General features: G+C 39.0%; 1 protein-coding gene across 1 annotated transcript in view; it reads right to left on the reverse strand.

Annotated features, from left to right (window-relative positions):
- The window catches only part of ECE2 (endothelin converting enzyme 2), a 1,144,316-nt gene that overhangs the window by 90,222 nt on the left and 1,033,012 nt on the right, over positions 1 to 21,082 (reverse strand). The window contains exon 17 of the mRNA XM_044070640.1: positions 18,761 to 18,828. Coding sequence (XP_043926575.1) covers positions 18,761 to 18,828 — 68 coding nt within the window. The remainder of the gene's footprint in view (positions 1 to 18,760; positions 18,829 to 21,082) is intronic.

Below are 21,082 nucleotides of genomic sequence, written 5' to 3' on the forward strand. Positions count from 1 at the left end.
TGCCTCTGTTGAGCAAACTTCCTGGGGTGAAGACCATTTGTTTAACTGGCTGCAGAGGGGCAGTATCAGGTAAAAAATACACAGCATCTGCATATCTCTGTGCAAAACACTGACTTTACAGTGGTAGCGTTGTTGCCTCACAGCAAGAGGTTCTCCTGTTCGATTCTTGGCTGGAGTGCCTTTTGTGTGGAGTCTGCATGTCCTCCCCGCGGTAGAGTGGCCTGCGAAAGACATGCGTGAATGGGCGTGCCTTCGCTGAAGGTTGGGCGTCGGGCTGGCAACTCGGCACCATAAATATTTACTGCCAATCATTAGCGGACCGGAGTTCCACTGTGGCAACCCCTAACTGGGAAAAGCCGAAAAGACAAACAAACACAGGGCGACTTTCTGTGACTTTCTGGATGAGTGACCTTTTGAATAACTTTCTTGCTAGGAAGACTGTTGATTTAGTTTACAGCAAAGGACACAGTAACAGGTAGCACTACAGAATCCCTACACAAAGTTATATGCTACACTTACACATTGAGTTCCTAAGGCATGGCTGACTTAGATTATAAGAACACTGAATGTACTGTGTGATCTTCTCAGTGGGAACAACACAAGGTTTGTTGACAGCAGGGAATGTAATAACAGGTACAACTACTGAAGTATACGTGTGTGTGTGTGTGTGTGTGTGTGTGTGTGTGTGTGTGTGTGTGTGTGTGTGTGTGTGTGTGTGAGTGTGTGTGTGTGTGTTTGTTTGTGTTTGAGTGTGTGTGTGTTTGTGTCTGAGTGTGTGTGTGTGTGTGTGTATACAGCGAAATGAGTTTCAGTGAAATGAGTTTTCAGTGAAGTGAGCTTTCAGTGAATTGTGCTTAGGCAGCTGAGTTTCAGTGAAATGAGTTTTCAGCTAAATGAGTTTTAGTGAAATGAGTTTTCAATGAAATGAAGTAGACCTATATATATATATATATATATATATATATATATATATATATATAGGGTTTATGTTATATATTCAAACTTTCAAAATGTTGAATACCATATGTTCGATAACATATGGTTGATGTTTGAAAGTTCAAATATATATTAAAAAAAAAAAAAAAAAAAAAAGAAAAGAAAAACATACCTTAATGGTGCGAGCTGGGGGGCATGCCGCCATGCACCTCCTACACCCACCCTACTTAAATATACCAACTCTGAGACAGCACTTCAGTGCAGAAAAGGGAAATTATCCCCATTCTGCACTGTATGGCACTGTTAAAGTCAGCCTTTGAACTCTTGAAATGTCGATCATATGGTCTCGACCATATGACGTTCGACATTTCAAGCGTTCGTTTATTTGACATAGAACCATATAGACCATATAGAAAGCTATATACACATATACACACACAGACACACAAACACACACACACACACACACACACACACACACACACATATATATATATATATATATGAATATGTGTGTGCATATATACATAGACATATATGTGTGTGTGTGTGTGTGTGTGTGTGTGTGTGTGTGTGTGTGTGTGTGTGTGTGTGTGTGTGTGTGTGTGTGTGTTGTGTTTGGTTGCTTTAATTACTGTTGGAATGGTTGCAACACTAGGCTTAGAATGATATGAGGAAATCCTGGGGAGATTTTAACTTTGATCTGTAACTGTGCAATATAGAACATATCTAGGTCTGGAAGGTGTTGTTATTACTGATGCAGCAATACATATTTAACATAAAACTTTAAGACCAATTACCCTTTGTATGTTAATAGGTAACACTGGTGAGTTAAAGTCCATAGCTCCTGTAACAAAAGGAGATACTGTCAGCCCAGTTATCTGGAATGTTGTAAATAATTATATGTCATTTGTGAATATTAATATGATTTATATAGAAGTGTGACAGAAGGGGATACTGCCAGCCCAGCTATCTGGAAGTTTGTAAGTGGTTGTATGTCATTTGTGGATATCAACATGATTCATATGCCTGTGTTACAAATGTATTAGACCTGTATGTCATATTGTACAGACGTGCTGAAGAGATATTTTGTAAAGTACTGATCAGAAATGTATATACACTATTGTAACTATTTAGACATATATATTTTAACAATAGGAATTGAAATACAAGAAGTTAACTTCAGAAGAAGAGCTGACAACTTAAATTACTTTATAACCATGTAATAAATGGATGTTACCTTTCAGTTTCAGTCAACAGGAGACAGAATGTCTGTACTAGAGAAGTTTTTTGTATTGTCTATAAATGTGGAGGAATGTAAATTATTTTCCGATTCCCACCATTTGCCAAAAGATCTAAGGTCTATGTATGTTCGCAGGTAGATGCTAAAATCATTGGCTGTGATCTTGGGAACTGAAGTCAGATGACAAGAAATGATGTCATTCTGCAAGTATCCCAGCAGTAATATTTGGAATATTAATTTATAAATAAAAACAAAATGAAAACTCCAGCAAAGCTAGAACTTCCAATAAGTGACCTCCCAAGCCTCTTGTGTCAGAGGCACACGGGATATATGCAAATGATCCTTATGAACATCAGGTGTTTCAGCTAACTGGCAATTCTGAATGCCCATGACATGTTTCATCATTTTAAGGAACAATTCCAGGCCAATAAAGCCAAACCCAACTAGCTGTGGATATGCATATTTTGGCCTTGTTATGACCTCATTGGCACACCACAAGCAAAGTGCTTTTTCTAAGCATTAGCTTAGCTGTTATACCCAGCTGATGTCCATTATCATTAGGGTCACTGCAAAAATATCCCAAACAACAAAATGAGTGAGAAGGTCACTGAAAAACCAAACAGTAAAAACAAAATGAAAACTCAAGCAAAGCTAGAACTTCCAATATGTGACCTCCAAAACTTCTTGTGTCAAAGGCACATGGGATATATGCAAATGATCCTTATGAACATCAGGTGTTTCAGCTAATTGGCAATTCTGAATGCCAATGACTTTTTCATCGTTTTAATGGACAATTTCAGACCAATAAAGCAAAACTCCACTAGCTGTGGATATGCATATTTTGGCCTTGTTATGACCTCATCGGCACACCACAAGCAGAGTGTTTGACTAAGCATTAGAAACACAGGGCTGTTATATCCAGCTGATGTCCATTATCATTATGGTCACTGCAAAAATATCCCAAACAACAAACTAAAACAATGAGTGAGAAGGTCATTGAAAAACCAATCAGTAAAAACAAAATGAAAACTCCAGCAAAGCTAGAACTTCCAATAAGTGACCTCCCAAACCTCTTGTGTCAGAGGCAAATGGGATATATGCAAATGATCCTTATGAACATCATGTGTTTCAGCTAACTGGTAATTCCGAATGCCCATGACTTGCTTTATTGTTTTTATGGACAATTTCAGCGCAATAAAGCCAAACCTCACTAGCTGTGGATATGCATATTTCGGCCTTGTTATGATCTCATCAGCACAGCACAAGCAGAGTGTTTGACTAAGCATTAGAAACAAAGGACTGTTATACGCAGCTGATGTCCATTATCATTAGGGTCACTGCAAAATATCCCAAACAACAAATTAAAACAATGAGTGAGAAGGTCACTGAAAAACCAATCAGTAAAAACAAAATGAAAACACCAGCAATGCTAGAACGTCCAATAAGTGACCTCCCAAACCTCTTGTGTCAGAGGGAGATGGGATATATGCAAATGATCCTTATGAACATCAGGTGTTTCAGCTAATTGGCAATTCTGAATGCCCATGACTTGTTTCATCGTTTTAATGGACAATTTCAGGCCAATAGAGCCAAACCCCACTAGCTGTGGATATGCATATTTCGGCCTTATGACCTCATCGGCACAGCACAAGCAGAGTGTTTGACTAAGCATTAGAAACACAGGGCTGTTATACCCAGCTGATGTCCATTATCATTAGGGTCAATACAAAAATATCCCAAATTGAAAAACCAATCAGTAAAAACAAAATGAACCAAAATTCAGTGACCTTCTCACTCACTGTTTAGGAGGGAAGAAAGTGAAAGACCTGGAAAATTTTGGTTAAGAGTATTTTAGAAGCAGTGGAGGCACCAATATCCTGGAAAAAAGCCATGGTGGCTTTAATACCTACAGATGGTAAAGACCAATCTGATCCAGCTATATACACATTCATTTCAATTCTAAAACATGATTATAAAGTGTTTATTTCTATAATAGTTAAACGAATAGCAAAGGTGATGCCAAAATTGATAGATATGGATTAATGTGTTTTTTGGAAGGGAGGCAAACATTTGTCACAACATTAATAGAACAATGATGATCCAGTGGGAAGCAGACTGTAAGAAAACACTACTGTTATCAGTGGAGCTTGATGCAGAGAAGCATTTTGACAGCGTAAGCATGGATTTTAACAGTAGGGCAGTAGAAGCATTTGCATTTCTTGATACAATAATAAGATTAATTAGAAGGATATATGAGAGATCAGAGGCAAAAATCAAAGTGGGGGGTTCCTCTCTGACAAGTTGTGCCTGAGCAGATGAACCAGGCAGGGGTGTCCTCTTTCCGCATTGATATATTTAGAACCAATGGCAAGGAAAATAAGGGACTCAGAAATTCAAGGATATAGATCTTATGCTGTTCAGGAAAAGTTGGCTTTATTTGCAGATATTACTGTGTACTCAGTGTTGTGATATATTCTGAAAAGTTCATGTTTTTTCAGGGTATAAACTTAATGAAGATAAAACAAAGGCTATAGCTATACATTATGTACCCACACATTAATTGGTCCAGCAATACCCATATTTATGGAGACATGATACAATGAAGTATTTCTGAGTATGGATTAAAAAGGATTTTATTATGGCATGTAAGGATATGTGGGAAGACACTAAAGAAAAGATAATATAAAAACTGAGAAACTGGAAGCTCTTGTCTATGGATATGGATAGCAAGATACATGCAGCAAAATGTTTCTAGTCCCTTTACATAGGCCAGGCATATCTTTATCAACCAGAGGAGAGGGTGTGGATACTAATTAGTACATATTGAAATATCTTATTTGGGATGTGAAGAGGCCAACAGTTAAGTGGGATAAGGTGATCCTCTGTACAGAAAAAGGAAGTTTAGGATTATCTGATTTGAATGGATAGTTTTGAGCTACACAGTTAGGGCACTTGTACATAAAACAAGTAGAAAGCTACAATTCAAACTGGAAAGCGAAAGTGATGAAGATGAGGGGTAATTCAAGAAATAAAGAAAGAATGGGATTTTGGATGCAGATCCTTAAGGAGAATAATAACAGTCATACAGAATAGTATATTCATAAAGTATCAGATAGTATGCAAAGAACTAAAAACATGGGAATGGAGAAATGAGATTCTGCTGATAGGGATGACTGCAATTAGAGGTACACAGAACAGGCAAGAGGGGGATGAAATTTACTGAAGAAAACTTGACAAAGGAACCAGTGTAATGGGAACAAATAATTAGATAAGGAAAGGTAAAGAATGGGAAGAGGCCAAGAAGACATTTAGATTGCAGGCTAATGATTGCTTTCCATATCAAGGACTGATGTCAGAGTGTCATAGATCAGTACTAGGCTAACTGCCCTTGTGGGGCACTTTAAGCCTAGCCAATTACCTCATGTAAGAATCAAACTCTACACTTTGCGTCTGTAAGGTAAACACCTTAACCATTATACAAGCCTCCCACCTTCCCTATAGACAAAGAGAAAGGGATAATCAATCAGAAGAGGTCAGAGAAAAATGGGAAAAGAGATAAGATACGCAATTCACAAGGAAACAATTAAAAGATATGGCTCCCAAATACACAATAAAGTCTCAAGGAGTTAAGATTTTTGCCTGTAAGTGTTTGCATAGATACTTTTATACCTCAAGCAGACTCCAAATAATTTTCCTCAGGTAGATGGGAAATGTTTGAAGTGATGGGGAAGAAATAGATAATGGAGAACATATATTTTGAGAGTATAATGAGTTGGCAGAGTTTAAAAATTCCATACAGAGTATTCTGTCAGCTATAATGGGTGAGCAAATAAATGTAACTAAGGAATTCTTAGCTGGGATCCAGGATCTGCATTGCCTAGAAATAGTTAGGCTTTGTTATGTTTAATTCTGGTGGCTGGCAAAAAAAGGCTTTTCCCGGTTAGGGGTCGCCACAGCAGAACTCCGGTCCGCTAATGATTGGTAGTAGAATTTTACTTACCGAGTTGCCAGCCCTGACGCACAACCTTCAACGAAGGTACGCCCATTCATGCATGTCTCCACACAGAAGACGCTTTTGCTGAGAATCGAACAGGACAATGTTTTACTGTGAGGCGACAACGCTACCGCAGCACCACCGCAGTAAAAAAGGAATTACTAGAAAATAAAAATCAAATTCTAAACCAACTATACTTGAAGTAGTAAATATTATAACAGAGATAAAAGAACAGTAAGTGGGATCTTTAGAAAAGGGTAGGAGAAAATTACATTAGATTAATTTTTTGGAGGAGGAATGAGCTTTAAGAGAAGGCAGGAATTGCATAATTTATGTAATATTCCTTAACATATAAGATATATAACAATATATGTGATGTATAATGTTTGTAAATGTGATGTTTTAATATATTGTTTGATTACTTTTATATAAATTTAAGTTTGCTAAAAAAATGTAGCCACTCTGCTAATATGAAACCTAAGTTTTAGATTGTCATGGCAGCAGTCTGACAGGCTGCAAACTGCTAAACTGCAACTTATCAAGAAAAGAAAAGTAAAGAAAAGAACTATTCTGCAGCTAGCAGCTAGTTCTGTGCAGTCTGACAAATAGATTCATCACTCTGATGAAGTCCAATTGATTCGGGTGAAAATGCTTAATGTGATTACCTTGCTTTGGTGAATATTTTATTGTATAATAAAACGTAGTGAACAGCTGTTCTCCTGGTGACCCAGTCAGTGTTTTTTTGCAGTGCTGATTTGGTGGTGGAATTTGGTTTGTAGCATGTTAGTGCTGTTACTAACAGCTTTGCACCCCCTCCTCAAAAAAAATTAAGAATAATAATTCAGATCATACTGTGCAGAACACTTTTTTCACTTGAAATGGTATCAGATGCAGTTGTTTTCAAAAACTGGCATAACCATAAGGGCACAGACATCAAATGCTGATTACATACATTTGGATAAAAAGCATATTTGCATGGTGACTATAAAAGAGGAGATCTGTTACCTATGGTGTCATGACCTCACACTAAATGTAAGTAAGGTGGTACAATATGGTGTAGTGATCTCAGGCTGAATATAAGTAAGGTGGTGCAATATGGTGTGGTGATCTCAGGCTGAATATAAGTAAAGTGATACAATATGGTGTAGTGACCTCAGTCTGAATATAAGTAAGGGGGTACAATATGGTGTAGTGACCTCAGTCTGAATATAAGTAAGGGGGTACAATATGGTGTAGTGACCTCAGGCTGAATATAAGTAAGGTGGTACAATATGGTGTGGTGATCTCAGGCTGAATATAAGTAAAGTGATACAATATGGTGTAGTGACCTCAGGCTGAATATAAGTAAGGTGGTACAATATGGTGTAGTGACCTCAGGCTGAATATAAGTAAGGTAGTACAATATGGTGTGGTGATCTCAGGCTGAATATAAGTAAAGTGATACAATATGGTGTAGTGACCTCAGTCTGAATATAAGTAAGGGGGTACAATATGGTGTAGTGACCTCAGTCTGAATATAAGTAAGGGGGTACAATATGGTGTAGTGACCTCAGGCTGAATATAAGTAAGGTGGTACAATATGCTGTGGTGATCTCAGGCTGAAGTAAAGTGATACAATATGGTGTAGTGACCTCAGGCTGAATATAAGTAAGGTGGTACAATATGGTGTAGTGACCTCAGTCTGAGTATAAGTAAGGTGGTACAATATGGTGTAGTAACCTTAGGCTGAATATAAGTAAGGTGGTACAATATGGTGTAGTGACCTCAGGCTGAATATAAGTAAGGTGGTACAATATGGTGTAGTGACCTCAGTCTGAGTATAAGTAAGGGGGTACAATATGGTGTAGTGACCTCAGGCTGAATATAAGTAAGGGGGTACAATATGGTGTAGTGACCTGAGTCTGAATATAAGTAAGGTGGTACAATATGGTGTAGTGACCTCAGTCTGAATATAAGTAAAGTGGTACAATATGGTGCAGTGACCTCAGTCTGAATATAAGTAAAGTGGTACAATATGGTGTAGTTACCTCAGTATGAATATAAGTAAGGTGGTACAATATGGTGCAGTGACCTCAGTCTGAATATAAGTAAGGTGGTACAATATGGTGTAGTGACCTCAGGCTGAATATAAGTAAGGGGGTACAATATGGTGTAGTGACCTCAGGCTGAATATAAGTAAGGTGGTACAATATGGTGCAGTGACCTCAGTCTGAATATAAGTAAGGGGGTGCAATATGTAGTGACCTCAGTCTGAGCATAAGTAAGGGGGTACAATATGGTATAGTGACCTCAGTCTGAATATAAGTAAGGTGGTACAATATGGTGTAGTGACCTCAGTCTGAGTATAAGTAAGGGGGTACAATATGGTGTAGTGACCTCAGGCTGAGTATAAGTAAGGGAGTACAATATGGTGTAGTGACCTCAGTCTGAATATAAGTAAGGGGGTACAATATGGTGTAGTGACCTCAGTCTGAATATAAGTAAGGTGGTACAATATGGTGTAGTGACCTCAGTCTGAATATATGTAAGGTGGTACAATATGGTGTAGTGACCTCAGGCTGAATATAAGTAAGGTGGTACAATATGGTGTAGTGACCTCAGTCTGAATATAAGTAAGGGGGTACAATATGGTGTAGTGACCTCAGGCTGAATATAAGTAAGGTGGTACAATATGGTGTAGTGACCTCAGTCTGAGTATAAGTAAGGGGGTACAATATGGTGTAGTGACCTCAGTCTGAATATAAGTAAGGTGGTACAATATGGTGCAGTGACCTCAGTCTGAATATAAGTAAGGTGGTACAATATGGTGCAGTGACCTCAGTATGAATATAAGTAAGGTGGTACAATATGGTGTAGTGACCTCAGGCTGAATATAAGTAAGGTGGTACAATATGGTGTAGTGACCTCAGGCTGAATATAAGTAAGGTGGTACAATATGGTGTTGTGACCTCAGTCTGAATATAAGTAAAGGGGTAAATATAAGTAAGGTGATACAATATGGTGTAGTGACTTCTGAATATAAGTAAGAGGGTACAATATGGTGTAGTGACCTCAGTCTGAATATAAGTAAGGTGGTACAATATGGTGTAGTGACCTCAGGCTAAGTATAAGTAAGGTGGTACAATATGGTGTAGTGACCTCAGGCTGAGTATAAGTAAGGGGTACAAGGGGCAGCATAATTCCCTGAATTACAGAATAATTGAATGCCATGTCATGTTTTTCTTCCTAACTGCTTTTGTGCAACTTATTTTGACAAATTGATGTGCATCTTTATCATATAACACAGAAGGAACATGTTGCATTCAATTTCAGGCTATTACTCCTTATTAATAGTACGGTTTGGATTTCACTGCCTCTCTGTGTAGATATACTTACCTTAATCACAGAATGTAAAACTGCTGGCATGTCAAAGCACTGCAAATGCATCCAATGGCCCCCTTATTATTTCAAAGACCAAAATTATCCTCAAGAATTCTGACATTGAACGTTTGAGAGGTTGCAGTATCTTGGTGTTTCCTCCTTCATTGGAAGTACAGCAATCCTGAGGTTAGTATATAGAAATGGTAGGGGGGTTGAGTACAAGGCAGCAAAGCTACACTACAAGAAGTTTTTGTTTTTCAGGCTACAGATTTTGATAATTCAAATGTTTTTCCCTCTGCCTATCTCCCAGTCCTACTTCAGGTGAAATTCAGCCAATACCAATACCTGTATCCTCTTTCTCCACAAAAACACCTTGTGCAATACATTTTTTCACTCCCAAAATAAATATGGTACTTTTTTTCCCAGTCTTGTTGGTTGGACAGCCTTAAATTCCTTTCCAGCCTCATCCATTTTGAGCTCCATATTTACTCATCATTACAAATACTACTGCCCAGTATGTCACTGCTAATATGTTAAAATTTTGTTCTTTCTTTCTCAGTGTTGGCTCATTTTTCCATTTTTGGTTGCCTTCTTTGACTTTTATTGTTTAATTCAGACTTCTTTCATGAGACAAGATACACTTTTAACATAAGATTCCACTCCAGCTTTATATAAGTGCTTTAGCATAAAAGAGCAAAATAAATAAATTAAGCCCACAAATTACAAAAAAGACAAATACAAGCTTCAAATTAATTATTTAACTAAAAATTGTTAGACAAAGTCCATTAAATGAGAAAATGGGATTGATCCAGTTGTCATTTAAGGGTACATCAAACAGGTATTCCTTGAGATATCTCATAAAAGAGGCTAGAAATGAACACTCCCAAAACAAGTGGGGTGGTCTGATCCACAGGTGTGGTGTTTGTTAAGCAAAGGCATAGATTCTTAATGTTACTGAATGCTCCTGGTAGCTACTGCCAGTTCCTGAGAATCAGGGAAATGTGGCATAATGAATTCTGTCAAGTAGGAGGGATCCACATTGTGTAGGGCCAGGTAAACTAGCACCAAGATCTTACAAACAGAGCAATATCACACGGGAAGCAGAAAGCTTATTGCCATGATGAAACAAAACAGCATCAACAATAAAACACAGACTCTTTCCACAAAAAAAATCGCCCTGAAATAAAAGACTGAAAAGGCAAACTTGACAGAAAGATAAGAACCATATTACATTTATCAACAAAATTTTGAAAAGGAAGTGTCAAATGATCAAACAGGAAAAAATTGATATGCTCAGATGTTCTGTCTAAATCCAAAATAAACTCAAAAACAACATACAGATTTGGTCAAGACTGGCAAGGTCACTGAACCCACTGAAAACCACTAACAAAGGAATTAGTCCACAGATATACCCAGTGCATGAACCCACCTCCCTTGCAAACATTGCAGCAGATGAAAAGCTCTCTCTAGTAAACATAATCAGGAGAGAGATAAGGGTCCCAGCTCTCTCAAAGCAAAAAGCCAGCTGAAAAATTAAAAGTGTTGCTAAACTAATCAATAAAACAGCAACCTACTCTCCGGATTACCACCAGATAGGTGTCTCACGGTAGCTAAAGATCGAATTAAACCTCCCCATAAGGCAAATGTGGTCCACGGACCGCACCACAGGATACGTGAGACAACGGACCTTACCTGCAAAATCACGTCCCCAGGAGTGGCTTCCAGCGCCCACGACAATAGACTCATCTGCCCCATATGGAGTCAGTCTCCAGTTTGGCTTTGTCAAGGGAAATGGAGCTGGGGAGGAAATTCATGCCTTTGAACAATTCACCCAGACCACTAATGATCTTTTGTCAAGGGAAGAGGCCGACCTTGTCTTATCGACCAAGCCCAGCCACCAAGAAGGTCCATGAGGGAAAGGCAGTCCATACAGAAATGCTTTGACCCCAAAAGAAGTATGTCATATCATACACTTGGCTTTGGCTTGGCAAGCTGGTAAGGAGAACCCTTGTTAGAGTTGTGCAAACTGGCCTAAGGAGTCCAGAGTTGCGGTCTGGCTGGCGACTCCCCTGTCGGTCCGGGTCTGGGGCCCACTCAGAAGGGTCAAGTACAGGCTTCTCTAGAGTCCACTGGGAGGAACAGAAGTACAGGCCTTGCAAATGCAACTTGAAAAACAAAGCTATGTGGTGGACAAACCGCCGAGGACTGGAAGGGCAGCGCGAGATACTGAGAGCCAGGATAAGAAGTTAAACGCCAAGGTGCCTGAGCCATGGTCAGTTAACGCTCAAAATAAACTCTCAGCTACTCTGGAAGGTGGCAATCCACCCAGCACAGAATAGGTTCCAATAGGCTAAGCAGAGGTTATCAGGGACCTGGAGGGACCTGTTGACAGACTTGCTAAAGTGTTGACACCACATTGCTAAAGTGGTTAGAACTGATCATGAAGTGATTCACATCCAGATCTAGTGAGGTCATTGCTATCCATTGAGGTCATTGTTACCACCAACTTTCACTTATCAGACCAATGATGGAGTACACGCCCCATTCGGGATGCCGACATCCCCGACATCTGCAGCAATTGGAGACAAAAAAGGATAAAGGACTCAAAAAAGATTCAAAATCTCTGCCAGATCTGAGCAAAACTCCAGCCACCCAGCCTCATTCAGTCGTGACTGCCTGCTCAGAGTACATGCAAGCAGGACAAAGGCCATGTGCGCCCCGAGGTGATGTGCCTCATGCTCAACAAATCCACCAAAACCAAACCAAAACCAAGCCACTTAAACCTTAAACCTTAGCACGGATATGCGCGCTGTGCTGGAGGGATTTATCACCAGACCCAGAGACTCCCCTATGAATGAAATAAATCCGGTCTGAGTGAGGCAGAGCACCTGACTCTGTTCAAGAGAAATCTAGACCCTGTGATGGGAGATGAGAGGGTTGCGGGGGGAATCATCTCGTCACTGGCTGACACACACACAACAAACTAATGGGCACAGTATTTTTCATTTAAGGGTGGCGTAAGCCACAATAATTGAGCTAGGGCTATAAATGCCTTTTAGGGCAGAGCCTATTATATAAACCTATGAACCTATGAACCTAAGACAGTGAAAAGTCTGTATCACAGGTGTAATATGTTGGTAGCATGTAGTACAAGCAAACACCCTAGCCTCAAAGTAAGTGTATAATTACAACAATCAAGGTCTGAGGAGACCAGCACCTGAACAAACAGAGATTCCTGTTACAGGTATCAGGCTTCTGATTCTGCATGTATTCAGAGGTGGAAACAGGATGATTTACCTCAGCCAATACGGTATAATGCACCTAGGAAACAGACTCAGGTAGACTGCCATAGTAGAGAAACAAACGGAAGAAGTGGCAAAGCTTATGGATCTCTCAAAGTAGCATGCATAGCCATGGCCTTTCTCTTGGACATAATTAGCTTCAGACAAGCAAGCTAATTATGAATATCCTCAAAAACATCCACAAAGGAGTGCATACTTACCATTTGATCCAAAAAATAGAAGTATGACTGGGAACCACAGGCAAAGCAATGATATCATAAACATCTCCACTGGTGAGGTGGAGCAAAAGTTGTTGTTGTTGTTGTTGTGTCTTTCAGCTTTTCCCAGTTAGGGGTCGCCACAGCGGAACTCCGGTCCACTAATGATTGGTAGTTGATTTTTACGTGCCGAGTTACCAGCCCTGACGCACAACCTTCAATGAAGGTACGCCCATTCACGCATGTCTCCACGCAGAAGACGCTCTAGCTGAGAATCGAACCGGACAGAGTCTTACTGTGAGTACAATAGGCAAAAAAGCATTCTTACATCTAGGACCCTTCATCTGAAACTAACTACCCAAAAAAAGTGAGAACTCTCTCTTCCATACAAGACTTCAAAAAATACTACATAATCACCTCAGGGTGAAAGCCAATGCAGTTGCTTTAGGAATAATGGTTAACAACTCATTGTATCTATGTGATAATTACACCTAGCAACTGCTTATTATCATGCGATAATTACACCTAGCAACCACTTATAATCACTGAGCAGCACATACTGTATACAAAGTATATAATAATTGTTTATCTGACTATATTGCATTCTATTTCATCTTAATTTCAATCTGGAACTGAAAAATGTTTGTAAGCCCTTCTCACATCAAGTATTGTATATGATATCTTATATCTGTATCTCTCTCTCTCCTATAGATTCATAGGTTCATAGGTAAGTACTAGGCTAGCTGTCCTTGCAGGCCATTTCAAGGTTAAATAATTCTCTTTTCCTGACCTGCCCAATTACCTAGTAAATATTTAAAAATATAGTGCAAGGTACAGTATCAGCTACATTTTGGGGCAGAAGATACTTCAGTGAGACAAAACAACAAATCTAAAGAAAACCCTCAAACATATTATAGTATTATTTGTGTGTAGCCAGAAAATAATTCAAACAACCAGGCTCACGTAGTGTCCATCCAAGTAAACCAGGGTGAAATAATGAACCAGTCTCACAAAGAAAGGATGCCAGCTAAGATTTCTTTCCACAATAAGTATATTATGAAAACAGCATGAACACAATAAACACACAATATAAACGGTTGAGTGTTTTTGTCCCTCTATCATGGGACTTCATCAGAACAGTTAAAATTCAGTGAATAAAGCAACTAAATACTTTATTTGAAATGTCATGTGATACCATCAATAAAAACTTAAAGGAACAGTGTTAAACACAATAAAAACGTATTATACAAATTTACAAATATAAAATACTCATAAAATGTTTAAAATCAAGTTGATAAAGTTAAGAAAATTTTATTTTGTTTCATTTATTTTGTCTTATAAATCAGCTGCTCTTAGTTTCAAAATAGGTGTTGTTGAAATATATTCATTCAACCCAGGTTTAACTGAGGTGTTTAACCTAAGCTGCTAAATTAACTCTTTCCTTTCAATCTCAGTTTCCCAAGAATAACCTCGCATACATCTAGGAACATTTTCCAATATTCCAAATAAAAATCTAGTAAAAGAAGGACAACTATGTGTGTGTTTGTACAACAAATTACTGGTATTACATTGAGCAGGAGAGGGGGTATGTTCGTAAATTCTCTAATGAAATTGTCTTTTGGTTTTACCCACATGAAAATTTTGACATCTAGCACACACACACTGCTACATAACTACACCCCTAGTGGCACACTACATGAGCCTGGATGTTTGAATAGTTTTGGGTTTTGGCTGCAGTTCACACTCTGTGGTTTGTTAAATATACCAGAAAAAAGGGTAATATGTTTATGACTCCAGCTATGTAGAACTTCAGCTAAATGCTCCACTGTAGGAAGTATAAAATTAATTAATTAACTACAATCTGCAATCATGAATGCACGAGCGTGTGTGTGTGTGTGTGTGTGTGTGTGTGTGTGTGTGTGTGTGTGTGTGTGTGTGTGTGTGTGTGTGTGCATATGTGTGTGTGTAAGTGTGTGTGTGTGTGTGTGTGTGTGTGTGTGTGTGTGTGTGTGTGTGTGTGTGTGTGTGTGTGTGTGTGTGTGTGTGTGTGTGTGTATGTGTGTGTGTGTGCGTGTGTGTATGCGTGTGTATGTGCTGTGGGAATATAGTGGAAAAACACTAATGATAAAAATAAATCAAGAACTAAAAATACGAGAAAAGAAAAATAATGATATGAGAAGAGATAAAAAGGGGTACAGCAGATCAGCCAAAAGGGTAGGGAAAGTGATAAGTTCAGAGAGGAGGAAGAAAAAAATAAATAAAGGTAACAAAGAAAATACAATGAAGAGTGGATGTTACAAAAGCATGAAGAAATCAGAAAAGAAGGGGCAAAGGTGTAATAATTTAGGAGTTAAGGGAAAGGGACTCAGAAAGGCTGAAACAACTGCTAAATTAAAATGAATAAAATCCACCGAAGAACTGTAAGAAGAATGAGAAGTATGCAAATGTGGATACGCGGGCAATGTAGAGGCAGGAAAACGTTTACAGCTTTTATGTTCCTTTAATATTTATGTGGGTTATTTAAAGAGTTTAATCTCAAAGGAAGGGAGTCCTGAGCACCAGCTACATGTATATTAAATCATGTTTGTTTGTTAATTTGTTTCTGTTCTGCTAACTATGGTTGCTCTTCTGGGTAGTGTTCATTTTCTGAAGGGATGTAAGGAGAAAGCTCCCATACCAAGATAAGCAAATATATGTAATAGCACAGAAATACAGACTTACTGACAATCTACAAGCTATAATAATTAGGCTTCAACATGCTTAAGTCTTTTAAGCCACTGCTATGTAAGGTTTACCTTCATTTGCCAGAATGGCATGCGCTCAAATCCACCTGCACGACATCCTACATCCCGAACAAAAGGAATGCTGAACACCAACATTCCTGATTCACTAATCTCGCCCCTTCTGGACCCACGTTAATGTTTGTCCTAGGTCCAGAGGGGTAGGGAGATTCGAAGTTCAGTGTTTATGTCGGATATACTGCAATTTGGCATTCTGACATTTCGCAGAAGTCCAGCGAGCATGCAATTACTTGAGTGCATGCCATTCTGGCAAATGAAGGTAACAGCTATGTAATATAAGGTACTACAGAAAAATGACTAAACAGACATTAAGACACACTTTCTTCACCGGTACATCAATTAACAAATGATTACACAAATAATTAACTTATGATGTTACATTGGGAGACTGAAACAAACAAGCTGATGAAAACTGGTAATCTAAACTGAGCCCAAGTAACTACAAGATAACCAGAAGATATAAAATAATGATTCAAGCTAGCTCATGTGCCTTACGTTATTTAAGTGGTTGGGATGTAGTTTCAATCTGTGCTAAAGAAGATGGAAGGGATTATTATGAAACTAGGAGCAGGGTTTATGTAAATTTAGTGTACTTTGGTTGAGGCTGTCATACCTAATCAGGATTCTGACAATGTAGAGAACTAGCAAACATGTGATCAGGGACTCCTAAGAAGCAATTCATGTATCAGCACTGATGGGGTGAGTCTTATTTTGGAGTGGACATGCAGTCATTCTAAATTCTGCGATGCTTACCCTAGTGGCTACATGGGGGTTACCCTGCAGCTGGAATTTGGTTGCATGTCATATCCACTTTGGTACAAATATGCTTATTCTTCTTCTCTGAGGCTACTCTGCTACTGTGCATAAATTAGTTTAGGAAACTATGTTGTTAAAGATGCTGAGTGTCTGGCCACTGATGGTAGGTATTGCTTACTTCTATATACATCTCCAAGTGAAGACTTTAACTTTAGCATCTACGTGGTCTTTGAACTTAGGGTTATTGCCTGTTATTATTCAAAGGTATGTCCAGCTGTGAAAATGCCGTATTGCTTGAGTTGAATACACTATTCTCTTAAAAAGCAAATCTGTCATGACCCTTTCTGAAGTACTTTCCACAAATATTAGCCTTTTTTTTAGTTTTGCAGTAGCCTGCTCTAAATAATCAGCTGTTTAGTAAGCTGAATCCAATGTGATGCCAAAATGATCATTGTTGGACTATTTGTGCAGTGCATTTGTGTGGAATTGTCTATATACTTTAATACTTGTACACCTTCTGTATAGTCATACATTATTTTTGAAAATGGATCTCAAAGGTACCTCCAGATTCAACATAAGTTTTTGAATAGGATAATTCTGCCAGGTTTTAATTCTGTAGATGAGCATGGATATCTGAATGCAGCAAAACAGAACTTACTCTCTTGATGCAAATAACTGCAGAGGCTCTGATCCCATCAATTCCCTGGATGTGAGTGTCTACATTACTCTCACCAGTATAGTAACAGAAAGGATTGTAAATTACCTCTGCTGGTCCCTTTGCTGTTCATTTTGCTGATATTTGTCCAGGAAAGAGATGCTTTAGTCAGCTTGAACTAGTGTGACAAAAACTCAGACAGCTTTGATTTTAATAAAGGGACTCATTGGTTAACTGCAGCATTACATTTCTACAGTTACTAGTTAAAGACCATCTTAATTGTGACACAAAGAACAGGGCACTTTTAACAGAAATTTTAAATCCTAACAGATGGTAACTGCAGTATGGGTTATGCTTCAGTATATCAGACATTAACAAATGAATACATTTATGAATGATGGTATTTTTGGAAACGTTGTTGTTGATCTTGTGATAAATGGATTACACTTTGGCCATTTGGAAGATGATGTTTCATAATGGAAGTTAATTTGTGTTATGCAGGGAACATTTATTAGGGAAGTAAAATACTGACTGCACAGAAGCATGAATAAAGTTTTCAGTGGTCAACATTTAAGGAGTATAATTAAAGAGCACAGAGATTACACTTACCTCCAGACTGCACAAACTGCATACATTTTGAATTGCCAAAAAAGCATAAATTGTAAAACGATGATGCACTGTACACTAACTACAAGGCCTAAGTACAACAACACTATGGATTAACTGCTAGACCTAAGTACTGTGTATTGCTGCACTGTGAGCTAACTACAAGGCCTAAATACTACTGCACTGTACACCAACTACTACGCCTACGTATTGCTGCAGTGTACACACACTACTAGGCCTGTATGCTACTGCACTGTACACTAACTACTAGGCCTAAGTGCTGCTGCACTGCACGCTAACTACTAGGCCCAAGTACTGCTGCACTGTATGCTAACTACTAGGCACAAGTACTGCTGCACAGTATGTTAACTTTAGGCCTAATTACTGCTGCACTGTAAACTAACTACTAGGCCTAAGTACGGCTGTACTGTATGCTAACTACTAGACCTAAGTACTGCTGCACTGTATGTTAACTTTAGGCCTAAGTACTGCTGCACTCTACGCTACCTACTAGGTGTAAGTACTGCTACACTGTATACTAACTACTAGGCACAAGTACTGCTGCACTGTATGTTAACTTTAGGCCTAATTACTGCTGCACTGTAAACTAACTACTAGGCCTAAGTACGGCTGCACTGTATGCTAACTACTAGACCTAAATACTGCTGCACTGTACGCTAACTGCTAGGCCTAAGTACTTTGATCTGAGAAGTGGCAAGATGGAGGAAACAACAGATACTTCTTGAGGATAAATGCACAAACATTCAGTATAAGTTTAGACATGCTAACTTTTATGATATAGTAAACAATCGCTATGAATGACTAATGAAGAATTTTACAGATATAGTTATTCAGGAATGTAAACTTTTGTTGTTAAATTCAAGTTAATCTTCTACATGAAAAATCTTACCTTGGTCATCAAAGGCATGTGTCAGCTCATGGCCCATCACAACTCCAATTCCTCCAAAGTTCAGAGCCCTAAAAAACAAAAACAACAACAAAAAATAATAAAGACACAACACAGTCAGCTTTTTCTCTGTCTACTTTGTAAGATACTGATTTACTGCAAGGGCATCAGGCTAAAAACATTACCTCCAATTGTCAGCCTAAGCAACACACTTCCCAGCTGTACTCTTCATAAGACAGTGCTACTTCTCTTTAGAAAATGGGTTTACTTTAGTTTCTACAACTAGGTGTATAGTTGGATCACTATGAAGAAGAATGTATTATTCAAGGTGTTTGATAAGGTTATGTTTGTATGAATATAAATACTGCAAATCATGCAGCAAAAGCTCAGTTATGCCTACAATTATTAGATGTTACATATTCTGGTACCTGTACAAGATTACAAAATTCTCTTAAAATTCTCAAAGTAGGTGGCATTTCTAATGACCTTAGGCAACTTAATCCAAGTCTGATCTACCCTTTTGAAGAGCAAAGATTATGCTAGGTTGTTCTTTTCTATTCATGTCTCAAATTATGTCCTCCATATCACTTTTGCAATATTCATCACCTCTGGGATCTTCTACCAATGATTGCCGAACATCTGTCCAGTATACCAAAGCCTTTATTACCTAGGGAGCATCATACTCAGATGTATGGTCCCCGTGCAACTGTAGGGCATAAAGGTGACAGAAATGTCTGAATGCCATTGTCGTATATCAGTCTGAACACCGTTCACTTTCCTGGTTATACTGAGCCTATGTTTTTCAGAAAAGAACCCCATCAGGGTTCTTTTTTTCTTTTTCTGATATTGTTTAATGGAGTGCATGTCATCCATGAAAGGGGAAACGTCAGTGTGGGAGGCAGAATCCTTACAAAGACCTCAAGATAGGTGCCTATTTTGTTTAGGTGCATTCCATAACCCCACTCAGTGTTCCATCTATGAGGCTTTTGTATCCAAGACTTTGTGTAGCTACCTCTTCTCACCTTCCAATTACCTTGAGAACCAACAACTCAAGCTTTTTTCTCAAGGTAACATGGCAGAATTTTTGGCACAGCTGCTGCTCAAGAAGGCCAAGAAATCTAGGCCTGAGTTTGCTGCTGTCAAGTTTCTCCCAGACTTTTCTCTTGCGGTAGTGAGAATGCAGGGAACAGCCCAATATTGCCATCAGTTTCTTCTGGCATGACCTTCTTGGAGGCTGGCATGGAACCTGCTTCTTGCATGTCCACAGGGGCCTTGCAAATATCTGCCATGGACGTTGAGGGGAAACTACAGGTGATTACCTCCAAGGGGCCTAAAGGAATTCCTCAAATCCTTGTTCAGAAGAGGTGCTAGGTAACTGAATCCAGGTAGGAGTCTAAATCTCTGTGTTTTGTCAGAGAAGATGTCCCAGTGAAGAAAAGGCAAAAATCTAAGCATGTGGTGTCTGCTCCCAAGGATCCACAAAGGGAATGACAGGATTTCACTCAAGGTTTGTTCAATGCCTTGATGGCATTGAAGCCTACACAGGGGGTTTCAGTTTCTGCACCTTCTTGATCCTCTACCCCTAACAGAGCTAGGGACTCTGAGTCTTTGGATGAGGTTCTGACTCTGAGGCTGACTCCTTAGCCTATTCCTCTCAACTGCCTTCACCTTTAGACAATGGGCCTGAGGAGGAGGAGGAATCTGTCAGTCATGATTTTCCTTTGGAGGAGCTTTTCTTTGGTGACACAGTCTTGTGTATGATGGAAAATTTCAAATGGGATTACTCCCAAGTATCTAGAAAAGGTATTATGAGTTGTTACAAATGGACTCCCCTGAACCTTCAGCTGTCCCTCCTGTGTAGGCTTGCTCTATTGAATACCTTCCCTGCTGCTTCCCTGACATTGGAATCGCAATCTCCAGCTCCTAAGGAACCTGATATTTTCTATAAGGCGTCTGATACCTGCAAGTTCTTGCACAAAATCCCTTCGTCTGATCCTGCAGTGATTTCTGTATCTACTGATAAGCCTTCTAGGTAGTTGCCTTCTTCACAGCTCATTCCTACAGATAAGGACAGTAGAGCCACATAGAGGAATGGTAAAAAGATATATACTTTGGCTACTTTAGCCTTCAGTGCTATCAATTACCAGATACATATGACAAGGTACAGCCTGTCTCTTCTTTCCTAGATTGAAAAGCTTCTTTCTGATACGCCTGACTCTGAGTGTAAGGCCTCAGGTATTTGTTTGCTCAGTTTCACTTCTCAGGTTGCCTGTTACTCTATCAAATACAGCTATGATGCAGCTGATGCATCTTCTAGGGCTGCTA

The sequence above is a fragment of the Protopterus annectens genome, chromosome 4.part1 (assembly GCF_019279795.1).
Source record: "Protopterus annectens isolate FY-2018-M chromosome 4.part1, PAN1.0, whole genome shotgun sequence".
In the NCBI taxonomy this organism is placed as follows: Eukaryota; Metazoa; Chordata; order Ceratodontiformes; family Protopteridae; genus Protopterus; species Protopterus annectens.